The sequence below is a fragment of the Triticum aestivum genome, chromosome 1A (genome assembly GCF_018294505.1).
Source record: "Triticum aestivum cultivar Chinese Spring chromosome 1A, IWGSC CS RefSeq v2.1, whole genome shotgun sequence".
NCBI classification, from domain to species: Eukaryota; Viridiplantae; Streptophyta; class Magnoliopsida; order Poales; family Poaceae; genus Triticum; species Triticum aestivum.
Window position 1 is genome coordinate 383,732,850 of NC_057794.1, and position 11,494 is coordinate 383,744,343.

Here is an 11,494-nt window from a genome sequence, read left to right on the forward strand (position 1 = left end):
TACATCCGCACCCTCTTCCTCCTCCTCTGACGTCGCCGTTGTGCCTCTCTGGCCAGCACACAGGCATTGCCGGACCTCTGCAATGAGCACTAACGCGCCCACTCGCCTTTTACAACGGCGTCGTCCACCAAGGACACATCCGTAGGCAAGTACACTTCGTCCCCCTGTCGACGCCGTCCATGGCGGTCACCATGCCCGGTAGGTGTTCGGTTAAATGCTAGTAAGGTTATTTTCGAACACCATGTCGTTTTCTTGGATTACGAAGGACAGCGGGATAACCATGGAGGATGAGTTGTGTGATGCGTGGTTGGACATATCCGTGGGTTTCGTAGGTAGGAGCAGAGGGGGACCTTCTAGCAGCAGGTGCATGAATATTGGACCCTGCGACATGCACATCATCCATGATCGCAATGTGAGGTTGTTATCGTATTGATGGTACGCTATCCAGACCTCCTTCACCAAGTTTTATGGCGCGGTTGATATGTTGGAGGCAAGGTGGCCATTGTGCACGATAGAGGAGGAGATCATAAGTTTTGCTTCTTCTTGCTCAACTTGTCGATTGATTCATTCATTCATTCAATGTTGTTCTACACATTGTATAGCCCGCATGTGCTGTCGTGATGTATCACAAGATGGAGGTATGGCCATTTGCATAGTTGGATGAAACTGAAGGGGTAGTATGTGTGGGGTGACAGGTTCTGTTAATCTCATTGAATATGAACTATTATTGTATTAGACTTATTTGCATGCTATGTATGGATGATTTGTGCTATTTCTTACCCGAAGTTTGATGAAAATCCACCGTGTTTGCACGAATATCGTCCGGTTAGTTGAAACCCGAATTGAAATGTATGCAGGCAACATTCGATGGCCGCCTTCCACATCTGTATCCGTGGATTGGTCCCCATGCCCGCGGACAGATGTCGAAGCAAATTTGTAGGTCAAAATATGATTAAGGGCATTATGGTTGCACTTTCATAGGGCCACTGGGCACCAAAAGCAATTGGGATGCCACTTGTGGGCCCCATGCACCCACACCAAGCGGCGAGGGGTGACCATGTGGGACCCGCATGGGTCTTCCCAAGTGGGCCTAGGTGCCCTTGGCTCACTTCCAGGTTGAAAATATTTAATATAACTTTCCTGCAATTCTTTGGTGTCTGGAAAGTTCTTTTCTCCACTCATCCTTATTTTGCTCATGTTCTACAACTTTCCATCAATTCTCATCCTTCGGTAAATCATGGAAACCGAGAGGAAAAACTATTAGAATTGAGTTATAATGTGCAAAATACCGATAATGAGGAGTAATTTATAATAAGAAAATGGACATACCAGGGACCCAAGAATTTAATGATATCGTTAGATGCTATGTTAATTACCCAAGGCAGTCCACACTTGATCCGTCAATCTTATGCTTAGGTCCTTCTTCTCCTGACAAGCTTGCTAGTTGGTCCTTATAGTCATCTTGACCAAGTCTCTTGTGTAATCAGCAGGGATTATGGTGCCTTGGCGCACCCATCCTGCAAATGTAAAGCAAATGCTTTAAATAGTCCTTTAGAGTTCATATATTCCACAAATGAACCTAAGTCAGGACATAGTTAGTAAAAAGGATACATAAAAAGTGCTATAAGAATATGCTCATCAACCGCATTCAACAATTCAACTACAATATAAACACAAGTCATCCAAAAGGCACCGCATTCCAACATAGTTCATCAAGAGCAGCCACGTATCACATAGTTGATCAAAATTCACCAAAGCATGCACTCTCATTCTCACCGCAACCACTAGCACCACCATAAAGAACATTTCCATATTGTCTCGCCATTTTAGCCATCGTGCTGGCATCCATGAGCACGATTTTAGTGCTCCTCGACCTTCCTCTTGATCGTCTGCTCCTCGACCTTCATTGCAAGTATTTTCTCCTAGATGAAAGACTACAATCCTCTGCTTGTCCATCCTCTCTTCCATCATGGTCTTCGCTCTCCACCATGATACGTGGCTACTTTTTTTGAACACTTCTATGCTTTTGTCCTCCATCTTGCACAATTTGAATAAGAACTAACCAGACTGGCGTTGTTTAAAAAAATGTATTGGTGTTATCTTTTTATAAAGGAAAATAAATATTGTAGAAAAACAACTTTTGGGGAATTTGGAGGAAAAGGAGACGCGGAGCCATAAGGGGATGCCCACAAGGCCCACACACCCAAGCTTAGGGGCATGCCAAGGGGTGAGTGAGACCCATAGGCATCCCTCGGCTGATCTCTTTTGCCTATATATCATATCTCATCCTAAAAACTCGATAAATATGTTCCCTAATTTTCTACGGGGCGAAGATAACCGCTAATTTGTCTTCTTCATGGAGGGCTATCTAGAGGCCGACCTGACCCCCGGAGAGGGCGGATCTTCATCATCAACATCACCAACTCCTTATACATCATCACCATCATGTTTCTCCCGTCCATGTGTGAGTAATCTCATGTATGCACATGAGGTGGATGGAAATTGGATGAGAACATCATCTAATAGTTACCATATTTGTTAGGGTTTGATGCTTAGTGTCATTTAGGTTTTGAGATTGATATTGTTATAACTTTGCTGTGCATAATGCTTCTCTAGGGCCCGAGTGATACGATATTCAGATTTGAACCGTATTTGTTTCATGAATATTTATGTTTGGATCATACTTGCAAGTTTTATGCACATTTCGTAGATTTGCATTGGAGACCCCGAAGTGACAATAATCGGGATATCAATGGGAATGGCTATAATTTGAGGATTACATGTATTCATTAAGTATTAATGCTTTGCTCCAATGTTTTGTAAAATGAACAAACTTAATTTCCCTTAATTTCCATTAGGACCCCATAGAAACGGGAGGGTAAGACAAAAGATGTTGTGCAAGTTCGCATTGCAAACGCATACAACTATATACAGAATACATGCATATATGAGTTAAATAATATGAGTTAGCAAATTATACCCTATGTTTGTGTTATTATATGATTGATTCAATCCATGCAACGTTCGGTTACCAATCCCCATGCCTATGTTTTCCCTAATTGATACTCTCTTGAAAGATAGTTTGCACTTGGCAATTGCTGGGTATTGCGGCTTTTTGTTACTACTGCAATCAAACAACAATCACTTCATTGCATTCTCTACTAATAAATTCTCTCAAGCAAGTATCTATTTCCAAGTGTATATTTTTGACTCCCCTTTTGACGAATATGAATTTGGGTTGCGATACTTCCGCACGAAGAATGTTGCGATCCCCTACACTTGTGGTTACCATCGAGGGGAAATGGTTTTACCACATTCTTTTGCTGCACACGCGCTATTTTGGGTCATATTTGCTTGTATGTGTGTGTCACTTAGGAAGGGGGAGGGGCATGTCTGAGGAGATGGTTCCCTTAGAAGTGGCACCCCTGGTTTCATCAAAAGGATACTACCAAAGACGGAAGAGTCCAATAATTGCATGCCAAGATGATCAAGATGGAGGTCGACTGTCGCCAACCAAGACCCCCATATAAGAGCATATCCTTAGGTGGAAGGGGGCATTCGACCACTTCAAGAACCCTGGGAGTCTAGTTAGCACATTAGTAGATTCAATCTGGGTACTCAATCTAGATCGTCCAGCTCCATCCCCGACGACTTAATCTTCAACTCACCGGATAGGCCATTGTGCACCCCATTCCTGATATTTATGAGGTATGCTTGGTTTGGTTCCGTAAAATGGCATGGCAATATTTAGGCAAGCCAGAACAATGGGTTACCGATTGGTTGACAACCAACTCACCTCGGTAGCCTTAGAAAACTTACCAATTTCTTGGAAGTTTTAAAGTTTCCAAGAGTTGGCATGCCCAACCGAGCATGATCATGGAATTCATGGAGATGGCCTGTAACACTGCACCCTCTTGATTATGTCCTTTGTCACTTTATGGTCCATGTTAGTGATTGGCAAAGACATACAAAAAAATGTCAGTTTCTCCCTCCGAAATGTTCCAAAATACGGTCGCCAACCAAGACCCCCATATAAGAGCATGTCCTTAGGTGGAAGGGGGCCTTCAACCGCTTCAAAGAACCCTGGGAGTCTAGTTAGCACATTAGTAGATTGTCTAGTTAGCACATTAGTAGATTCAATCTGGGTACTCCATCTAGATCATCCAGCTCCATCCCCGATGACTTAATCTTCAACTGATAGGCCATTGTGCACCCCATTGCTAATATTTATGAGGTACGCTTGGTTTGGTTCCATAAAATGGCATGGCAATATTTAGGCAAGCCAAAACAATGGGTTACCGATTGGTTGACTACTAACTCACCTCGCTAGCCTTAGAAAACTTACCAATTTCCTGGAAGTTTTAAAGTTTCCAAGAGTTGGCATGCCCAACCGAGCATGATCACGGCATTCATGAAGATGATCTGTAACATTGCGCCCTCTTGATTATGTCCTTCGTCACTTTATGGTCCATGTTAGTGATTGGCAAAGACATACCAAAAAAGTGTCAGTTTCTTCCTCCGAAATGTTCCAAAATACGCCAAGGATTTACCCTCCTCCTTGCATATGGCTTGAATGTTGTGGTCCCACCAATCATCAAGACGTGACAAGTCTAGCGCCCAAGTGCGTAATAATGGGCTTGCATGAGAAAAGTCGTGGATTTGAAGCGTCGTTATAATTTGACAACTGAGAATGCATCCAACTGTCATCTTAGAGCTCCACCCTTACTAAGTGACATTTGTCGAGTAAGTAGAAAAGAAGAGGGGGTAACTCATAGGGGTGGCGCCGTGAAGCCACCTTGTATGACTAAAGCGCCTTTGATCCATAGCCAATGGTGATGACCATCACCTCACGAAGGAGGTCCATGTTGAAGTTGTCACGAGAAAGCAGATATGGTGACAATGGTCAAAGTCTTGCTAGACTTCTTGAAGTCAAAGACCCGAGAAAACCAAGATATGTAGATCTACTCATCACCTTCCAGCTGACACACATATCTCCTGCATTAGTTGTGCTTAGTGTTGGCTACCCCGCGACAACTATCTCTTGTGCTGTGAAACTTGTGATGTTCCTATAACTAATGGCTACCTGATGTCAGCATAGAGTTAGCATTTCAAAGAAGAAAAAATGAAGTTAGCTGTAAAAAAATATAGTTTTCTTATATTTTCTTTAGGGATTTCTTTTGAGTAGTCCTCCTATGTTTTTTTCCAGTGCTTTCTCTAGGGTTTTATTTTGGAACGAGAACCCCCTTCCATTTTCTAGGGTGGGTCGAACCGACCGTCCGATCTGGCACCTGTAGACGCAGAACCGTGGGATCTACCACTCGCTTTCCCGTGTGAAGTGTACAAGTACTCTCCAACAAACCAAGCCACGCCAAAAGAGGCAACAGGAGCTAGTCATCACCAAGACAAAAGTAACTGAAGAGGGAGAGCACCAAGCGAACCAGCACTTGCGGCGGCGGCGAGATGGCCTCGGGCAATCGCGCAATCCCGATCGAGAACGGCGAGGTCCTCCCTGCCGCCGGAGGCAATGGCGAGGGTGGGAACGGCGGCAGCGGCGACGGATTCAACCGCAACCGCTCCTCCGTGGACCAGGTTCGCGTGCGTGCGTGCGTGCGTGTGTTACAGCTTGCAGCGTAGCCTCTTTGCCTCGCGTTTCGAGGGTTTGAGCGCCTGCGGTGTTTGTGGCGTCGGGTGCTAACGAGGATAGGGTATGGTGTGGTGATGTGCAGCAGATTGATGACATGCGGAGGAGGCTGCGGGAGTTGGAGGAGACCGAGCGCGAGATGCTAGCCGTCGCCGCCGCCGCCGCGTCGCATGGTAATCTGTCCCTAGTCGCCACCACCCTCTCCGTTCCTGCTCGTGTAATTAGCGCTTTGTTTCGTCTTTGGTGGTTGCCCGGATTGAAATTGGTTGGATGCACGTGAGATCCCGAGCGCCTTGTTACTTGGGCGTCATTCATGTGATTAGATTTGTGCCACTCTCGATGTGGAATCGCTGACACTACGTGATCGGTTTGATCTTCACTTTCCAGTCAACAGGCTCCTAGTTTCTTCGTTTCTGACGACTTCTGTGTGGTTGGTTGTCGGAATAGTTGCTGCCTTTGAGTACTTGTAGGTGCTGGGTGAGTGCATCTTTTGAGCATTGTGTGTTTGTTCATTTCATTGCCCTGTTGATTTGTGTTGTACCAGTAATATGCATTTGAACAGCTTTGGTAAGGATTGTTACAGTGTTTAAGGTGATAGGCAGGCAGCGGGGGTGATGTCGGCGCCTAATCATGGGCTAGGCAGCCCCCTAGACGCGTAAAGCAGGACCGTAGCGCCTCGTGGGCGGGCTACGTACATGGCTGTCTTTTGGAGTAGGGGTATAATGATGGTGCATTACTTAGACTCACCTGGTTACGTGGTGGATTAGTGTTGCTAAGCATTATTTACTACAATTGCTGTAAAGTGTAAACCATCTTCCTTCTCGCAACTCGTCACATTTACTATCCGGAGACGGTTAGAATGTTATTTTCGAGCGTCAACAATTGCACTTTTGTAGAGCATCATCAAGTCATTGAGCTCATCCTGCATTCCACATTTCCCGAAATGTTACCGATGTGTCCAGATGGAATTCAGTCATGAACGGAGTATTTTTTTAGACAAATGGCACTAAATAGTGCCCCAAATCAATCATGAACGATGTAAATTAGGAAAGGGGTCTGCTTACGTACCTGATTCGAGATAATAATGCACACATATGGTGCATTTGAAAATGTCATAACCAAAGCTGTAAGAATAGATTACCATGATGATGGTTTGAAGTTGATGAAAATGTTCTATGGAAAGCATGGTTTATATACACCGATAATGCCACTAAAGTTTATGGTTGTAACCTTTTTTTCTTCTTCTACTGGTACATGCTTACTGCTGCTTCTGATATTTTTCTGACAGCAAAGAGAAATGTGAGATGACCTGGTTTAAAATGCACACATATGGTGCATTTAAAGATGATATTGTGTACACGATTAAGTGTTTGCTTCAAGCCTCACCCTTTACATACTTACTTAATAAGTATGGTTATAAATAGAAACATAGATATTGATTAAAGATCCTAATCGACGGCGTCTTCTTTCTTTTGCGTTTGATTCTTTCTGATCATGAGTGCCGTGCCATGCCATGCCGTTGTTTCATTATTTTTAATGAACTCTCTGCCTTCAGTTAGCCATTAAACTCTACAATCTGTTTACACTTTTTTCCTCCTTCGGTCTATTTTTTCAGATGATCCAGCTGCAGCGGCAACCGCACTCGAAAAGGCAGAGGTGGATGCTCGCTCCATCTATGTTGGAAATGTGAGGTTTTCTTCTTGTTTTGTTTCTTATCCTAAAGTGTACTTCTAGCATGTCCATGAAGAACTTTCCAATATGCAGTAGCACACAGAGCCAGAAAGTTTTGCATTGCTATTTGTTACGCCAAGAATCTGGATTACGGGGAGCACTTTTAATAAATTATGACTGCTACTGAGATGATACTTTCTTTCTTGATTTTACCATCCCATTTCTTCCTGAGGTTTATGGCATCCTCATCTGCTGTTTTAGTACTCCCTCCGTTCACAAATATAAGATGTTCTAACTTCTTTCTGAATTGGATATATATAGACATGTTTTAGCGTGTTTGTTCACTCATTTCAGTCCGTATGTAGTCCATATTGAAATATCCAAAACGGCTTATACTTGTGAACGGACGGAGTACTTCTCTTGAAAAAATAAATTAAAAATAGCATTGAATAGTTCTTAGCTACTCCAGTGCAGCTGTTTTAAGTATTCTATTACCACCTTGCCTCAGGTTGACTATGGGTGTTTGCCAGAGGAAGTTCAGGAGCATTTTCAGGATTGTGGAACTGTCAACAGGGTTACAATTCTGACAGACTTTTATGGCAACCCCAAAGGATATGCTTACGTGGAGTTTCAGGAAGCTCAGTCAGTCCAAAATGCTCTCCGGCTGAATGATACAGAACTGCATGGCCGTCCTTTGAAGGTTCAAAACGAACCTTTTTACAATTTGCACTCACTGTTGTTTTGAACTTTCTAACATTTACTTGCGTGCTCTTTTTTTATAGGTGTGTCCAAAAAGAACTAATGTTCCAGGAATGAGCCACCATAGGGGAAGGCGCCCGTTTCAACCTTACTATCCCCCCTGTCCGGCATTTGGGTAAGGTGTCTCTTCATGAAGATGTATTGCACTTAGATGTGGAAAGATTAAGTCAGCATGTTTCCAATTGTGGCTTAGGTAGGACTAATGGAATTTTTCTAGGTGAATCATTTTTTAGCGACTGTTTCTAGATATTGATCTTTTCAGCTAAATTTTGGGTTATCCTGATTTCATTGGAATTTTTTTTGCATAAGCCTAATCAAGACCAACCCAGTACTTCTGTTTGAATAGAGCAGAATTTCAATCGTAAACTGTATATAATATAAAGTAAATGAAAGGATTCGAAGAATATGGCATGCGGAGGCCATTCTTGTAATGCATCCGACTAGTTGTGCACCAAACATTCAGGCGAACTTTTATTCCCTGGGATCTCCTCTTTTCCTGAGGTTACCAAAAATCCAAAATGGAGCCCAAGATGAGAGAAATTCAAACAGAATTCCCAGGATGACCTTTCTGATGTTCTGTTTTTCTCTGCAGGAGGTCACCCAGGTTCAGGAGGTCACCCAGGTTCTGTCCCTATTCCTGATTCTGCTGGGTTGCTATGACTTCAGGTTTTTGCTAGCGAATTTCCATGATACATACAGAAGATACAGGCAAAGACCCTGAAAGGCTGCGACTTCTGAAAGTTACATAGTCTCCTTGTTGTCATACCTCCCATCAGACCATGATGACATCCCTTTTACCTTAGGAATGAACCTATGTTCCGAATTATCCCGTGATCAGTCGGCCTGGTGGGTTTTATACCGTTGACTTTAGCTTTGAAGTTTTATCGAATTTTGAGTCAGAATTGTTGGCAAAGTTGTGTACTCTGCTTGCTCTGATGAGTTCTAAGCAGTTGGACCTGAATTATCTGCAACCATTGGCGATATACATTATGCCTGTTAGTTCATGTTTGGTTGTCTTGTTAGCTGGTGATGTTCCATTCCGATGGACTGATGGCTGCCTCTGCTTGGTTTTCCGCTTTTGTCATGCGAGAAAACATGGCACCTGTCCAGAGATTTCATATTTGATCTGTCGAGTCCTTATAGCTGCTGCTGCTGTAGGGTGTGTGTAGTTGCAGGTTTACAGGCAGCGGAAGGGTTCGCCTCTTCCATGAGGCTGATCTTCTGGCTATGGTGCTTTTGTTTGTTCTGAACCCTCCTGAATTCACACCCTCCTCAAGTCCGGTACATAGGAGGGTCGTTGATTTGACTAATCAAATTGTATGTGTCATGAAAAGCATATCATTAGAATCATACACAAGATGAAGCTTCTAAGCATATGTTTTTCATCTCAAACATATATATCTGGTTAGTCAATCAAATTACCGACCTAGAAGCACCCGCACCCCGCCGGAGGGAATGGAGAAGGTCAAGGTTGAGAAGAACAAATATTGTATCCAGTGACATTAGTTACAGCCGCAGCTTGCAACTTTCATGCCCTCATTGATGTTCAGCCGTCCCTCGTCTTCAGTAGTGTAATGGCAGTGTTCTGTGGCGCCTTTTGATTCGCAGGAATTCATACTACAAACAGTTCAATTCCTGCAGGAACTGTGAAACTCACGGTGCCCGGTTGATAGTTCAATTGGTGCAGCAACTGTAAAACTCACAGTACCAGTTGATAGTTCAATTCCTGCAGCAACTGTGAAATTCACAGTACCCAGTTGATAGTTGAGCAAGGGCCATCCATAACAAATTATCCATGAGTGAGAGACTGTTGATTACAACTATCATAACAATCACACCTTGGCTCACTGTGAGACAATCTTAACAATAGCAAAGCAGCAGAAGCAAGCAGTGACCAGATGATGATATTCCCAGCGAAGCTACTCTTTTCTTTTCCCCACCATAAACAGCAACTCAAAAGACAACACACTGATTACAAATGAACACTTTCTAAATCCTCCCACAGCCATATCCTACACCTACATTCTTTGCCCTTCACTTCTTAAATCAACCATCCAAACAAAAGAAGAGTAGAAACATCACAAGTCATCAGCTGACTGACAGGAGCAGCAGCAGTTAACTAACAAAGCCAGCAAGCATCCATCAACACGGAGTTGAGCTGAGGCTGCACCGGAGCTCTAGTTCTCAATCCTCCTCCATAGCAGCGGCGGAGGAGACCAGCTTGGCCTTCTTGTGGTGCGGCTGCTGCTTGCCGAGGAACGCCTCGACGAAGACCTGCTGCGCGTCGAGCAGCGCCTGGGTGCGCTTCATCTCTGACTCCATCCGCTCCTTCTCCATCTGGAGCGACAGCTCCAGCCTGCGCTCCTCCATCCTCAGGAACCCCTCGCCGACGGCCCTCAGTGCCGAGGCCACCTCCGCCATGGCCTCCGCCTCCGGGTCGTCATCGCCCCTGTCCCGGTCCGGCCTCGCCTCCCGCGGGACCCCCGGCTTGGTGCGCGAAGCCTTGGGGATGGTGAAGCGCAGCCCGCTGCCGCCCCCGCCGTTGGAGATGAGGCCGTGGAGGCTCCTGCTCCGCCCGGCGTCCTCGGACGAGGGGGACGACACGGGGGAAGGGGACGCCGGGGTGGCGTTCCCCCTGGGCTTGATCTTGATTATGGGGTTGGGGCTGGCGTCGGGCACCCCGCCGCCGGCGAGGTCGTGGAGGAGCGGGAAGAAGGGCCACTTGGGGCCCTTGGAGCGCCCCATGGAGCGCGTGCGCTCGGCGCGGTACCGCTTCCGGAGCTTCTCGATCTTGTGGCGGCACTGGACGCCGGATTTGTAGGTGGCGGTGGGGAACCTCCCGCAGCGGGCGGTGACGGCGCCGGCGACCTCGTCCCAGTCCGCCGCCCGCAGGTTGCCCTTCTTGAGCGCCTCCCACTTGTCGCGGTACGCCTCGATGAGCGCGAGGGTCTCCTCGTGCGTCCAGCACGGCGGGGGCAGCCTCCTCCCGGAGCCGCCGCCCGCCCCCACCCCGCCCCCTCCGCCCCCGGACGAGGCCGCGGCCGCGGCCGCGGCGGCCGCCGCCGCGATGCCGGGCGCGGCCAGCGGGGGGAGCTCCGGGGAGGAAGGGACGTCGTCCTGCTTGAGAGACGAGGAGGAGGACATGGTCGCAGCACGGCGGCTAGGGTTTGGTGGTGGAGATGGGGAACGGAGGAGGAGGAGGTGGGGAACCGGTCATATAAGGAGGCGCGGTGCGGTGGAGGTGGGCCGCGGGCGCCCGCCCGCTGGCGGGCGTGGGTGGGGTGGGCCGCGCGGTGAAAGGAACGACCGGCTGTGGAGGGGCAGCGGCCGCGGCAGCCGCGTGGGGCGTGGCGGTGCGGTGCGAGATGCGGTGGTGGTTTTTGCTTGGAGCGGGGTTTGTCGCGTCGCGGGCGGGGCGGCGGG

The 11,494-nt window shown here is 46.7% G+C and overlaps 2 protein-coding genes across 4 annotated transcripts; one reads left to right on the plus strand and one right to left on the minus strand.

Moving 5' to 3' along the window:
• Positions 1–5,380: 5,380 nt before the first annotated feature.
• LOC123052174 (polyadenylate-binding protein 1) lies at positions 5,381–8,984 on the plus strand. 2 transcript variants are annotated; one of them, XM_044475282.1, is made up of 6 exons: positions 5,381–5,589; positions 5,727–5,814; positions 7,257–7,327; positions 7,821–8,012; positions 8,095–8,186; positions 8,664–8,984. In XM_044475282.1, the coding sequence occupies exons 1-6, from the start codon at positions 5,461–5,463 to the stop codon at positions 8,710–8,712; spliced, it is 621 nt and encodes a 206-aa protein (XP_044331217.1). In that variant the 5' UTR covers positions 5,381–5,460; the 3' UTR covers positions 8,713–8,984. The 2 variants fall into 2 exon arrangements, with proteins under 2 accessions (XP_044331217.1, XP_044331224.1); XM_044475289.1 differs by having other exon boundaries at positions 5,387–5,589; positions 5,730–5,814.
• A 947-nt stretch (positions 8,985–9,931) lies between these two features.
• LOC123052158 (trihelix transcription factor ASIL1) lies at positions 9,932–11,487 on the minus strand. 2 transcript variants are annotated; one of them, XM_044475264.1, is made up of 2 exons: positions 11,359–11,487; positions 9,932–11,325 (listed from the first exon to the last, which is right to left on the minus strand). In XM_044475264.1, exon 2 carries the CDS (start codon positions 11,213–11,215, stop codon positions 10,256–10,258), a length of 960 nt encoding a protein of 319 aa, XP_044331199.1. In that variant the 5' UTR covers positions 11,216–11,325; positions 11,359–11,487; the 3' UTR covers positions 9,932–10,255. The 2 variants fall into 2 exon arrangements, with proteins under 2 accessions (XP_044331199.1, XP_044331208.1); XM_044475273.1 differs by having other exon boundaries at positions 9,932–11,321; positions 11,355–11,487.
• Between the last annotated feature and the right edge of the window lie 7 nt (positions 11,488–11,494).

What these genes read in the sequence shown, in the direction of transcription:
- LOC123052174 (XM_044475282.1), top strand. Translation starts at nt 5,461, where the DNA reads ATGGCCTCGGGCAATCGCGCAATCCCGATCGAGAACGGCGAGGTCCTC. An exon ending in ACCGCTCCTCCGTGGACCAG is followed by an intron (nt 5,590 to 5,726) that starts GTTCGCGTGCGT and finishes GGTGATGTGCAG; the next exon opens with CAGATTGATGACATGCGGAG. An exon ending in CCCCCCTGTCCGGCATTTGG is followed by an intron (nt 8,187 to 8,663) that starts GTAAGGTGTCTC and finishes TTTTCTCTGCAG; the next exon opens with GAGGTCACCCAGGTTCAGGA.
- LOC123052158 (XM_044475264.1), bottom strand. Translation starts at nt 11,215, where the DNA reads ATGTCCTCCTCCTCGTCTCTCAAGCAGGACGACGTCCCTTCCTCCCCG.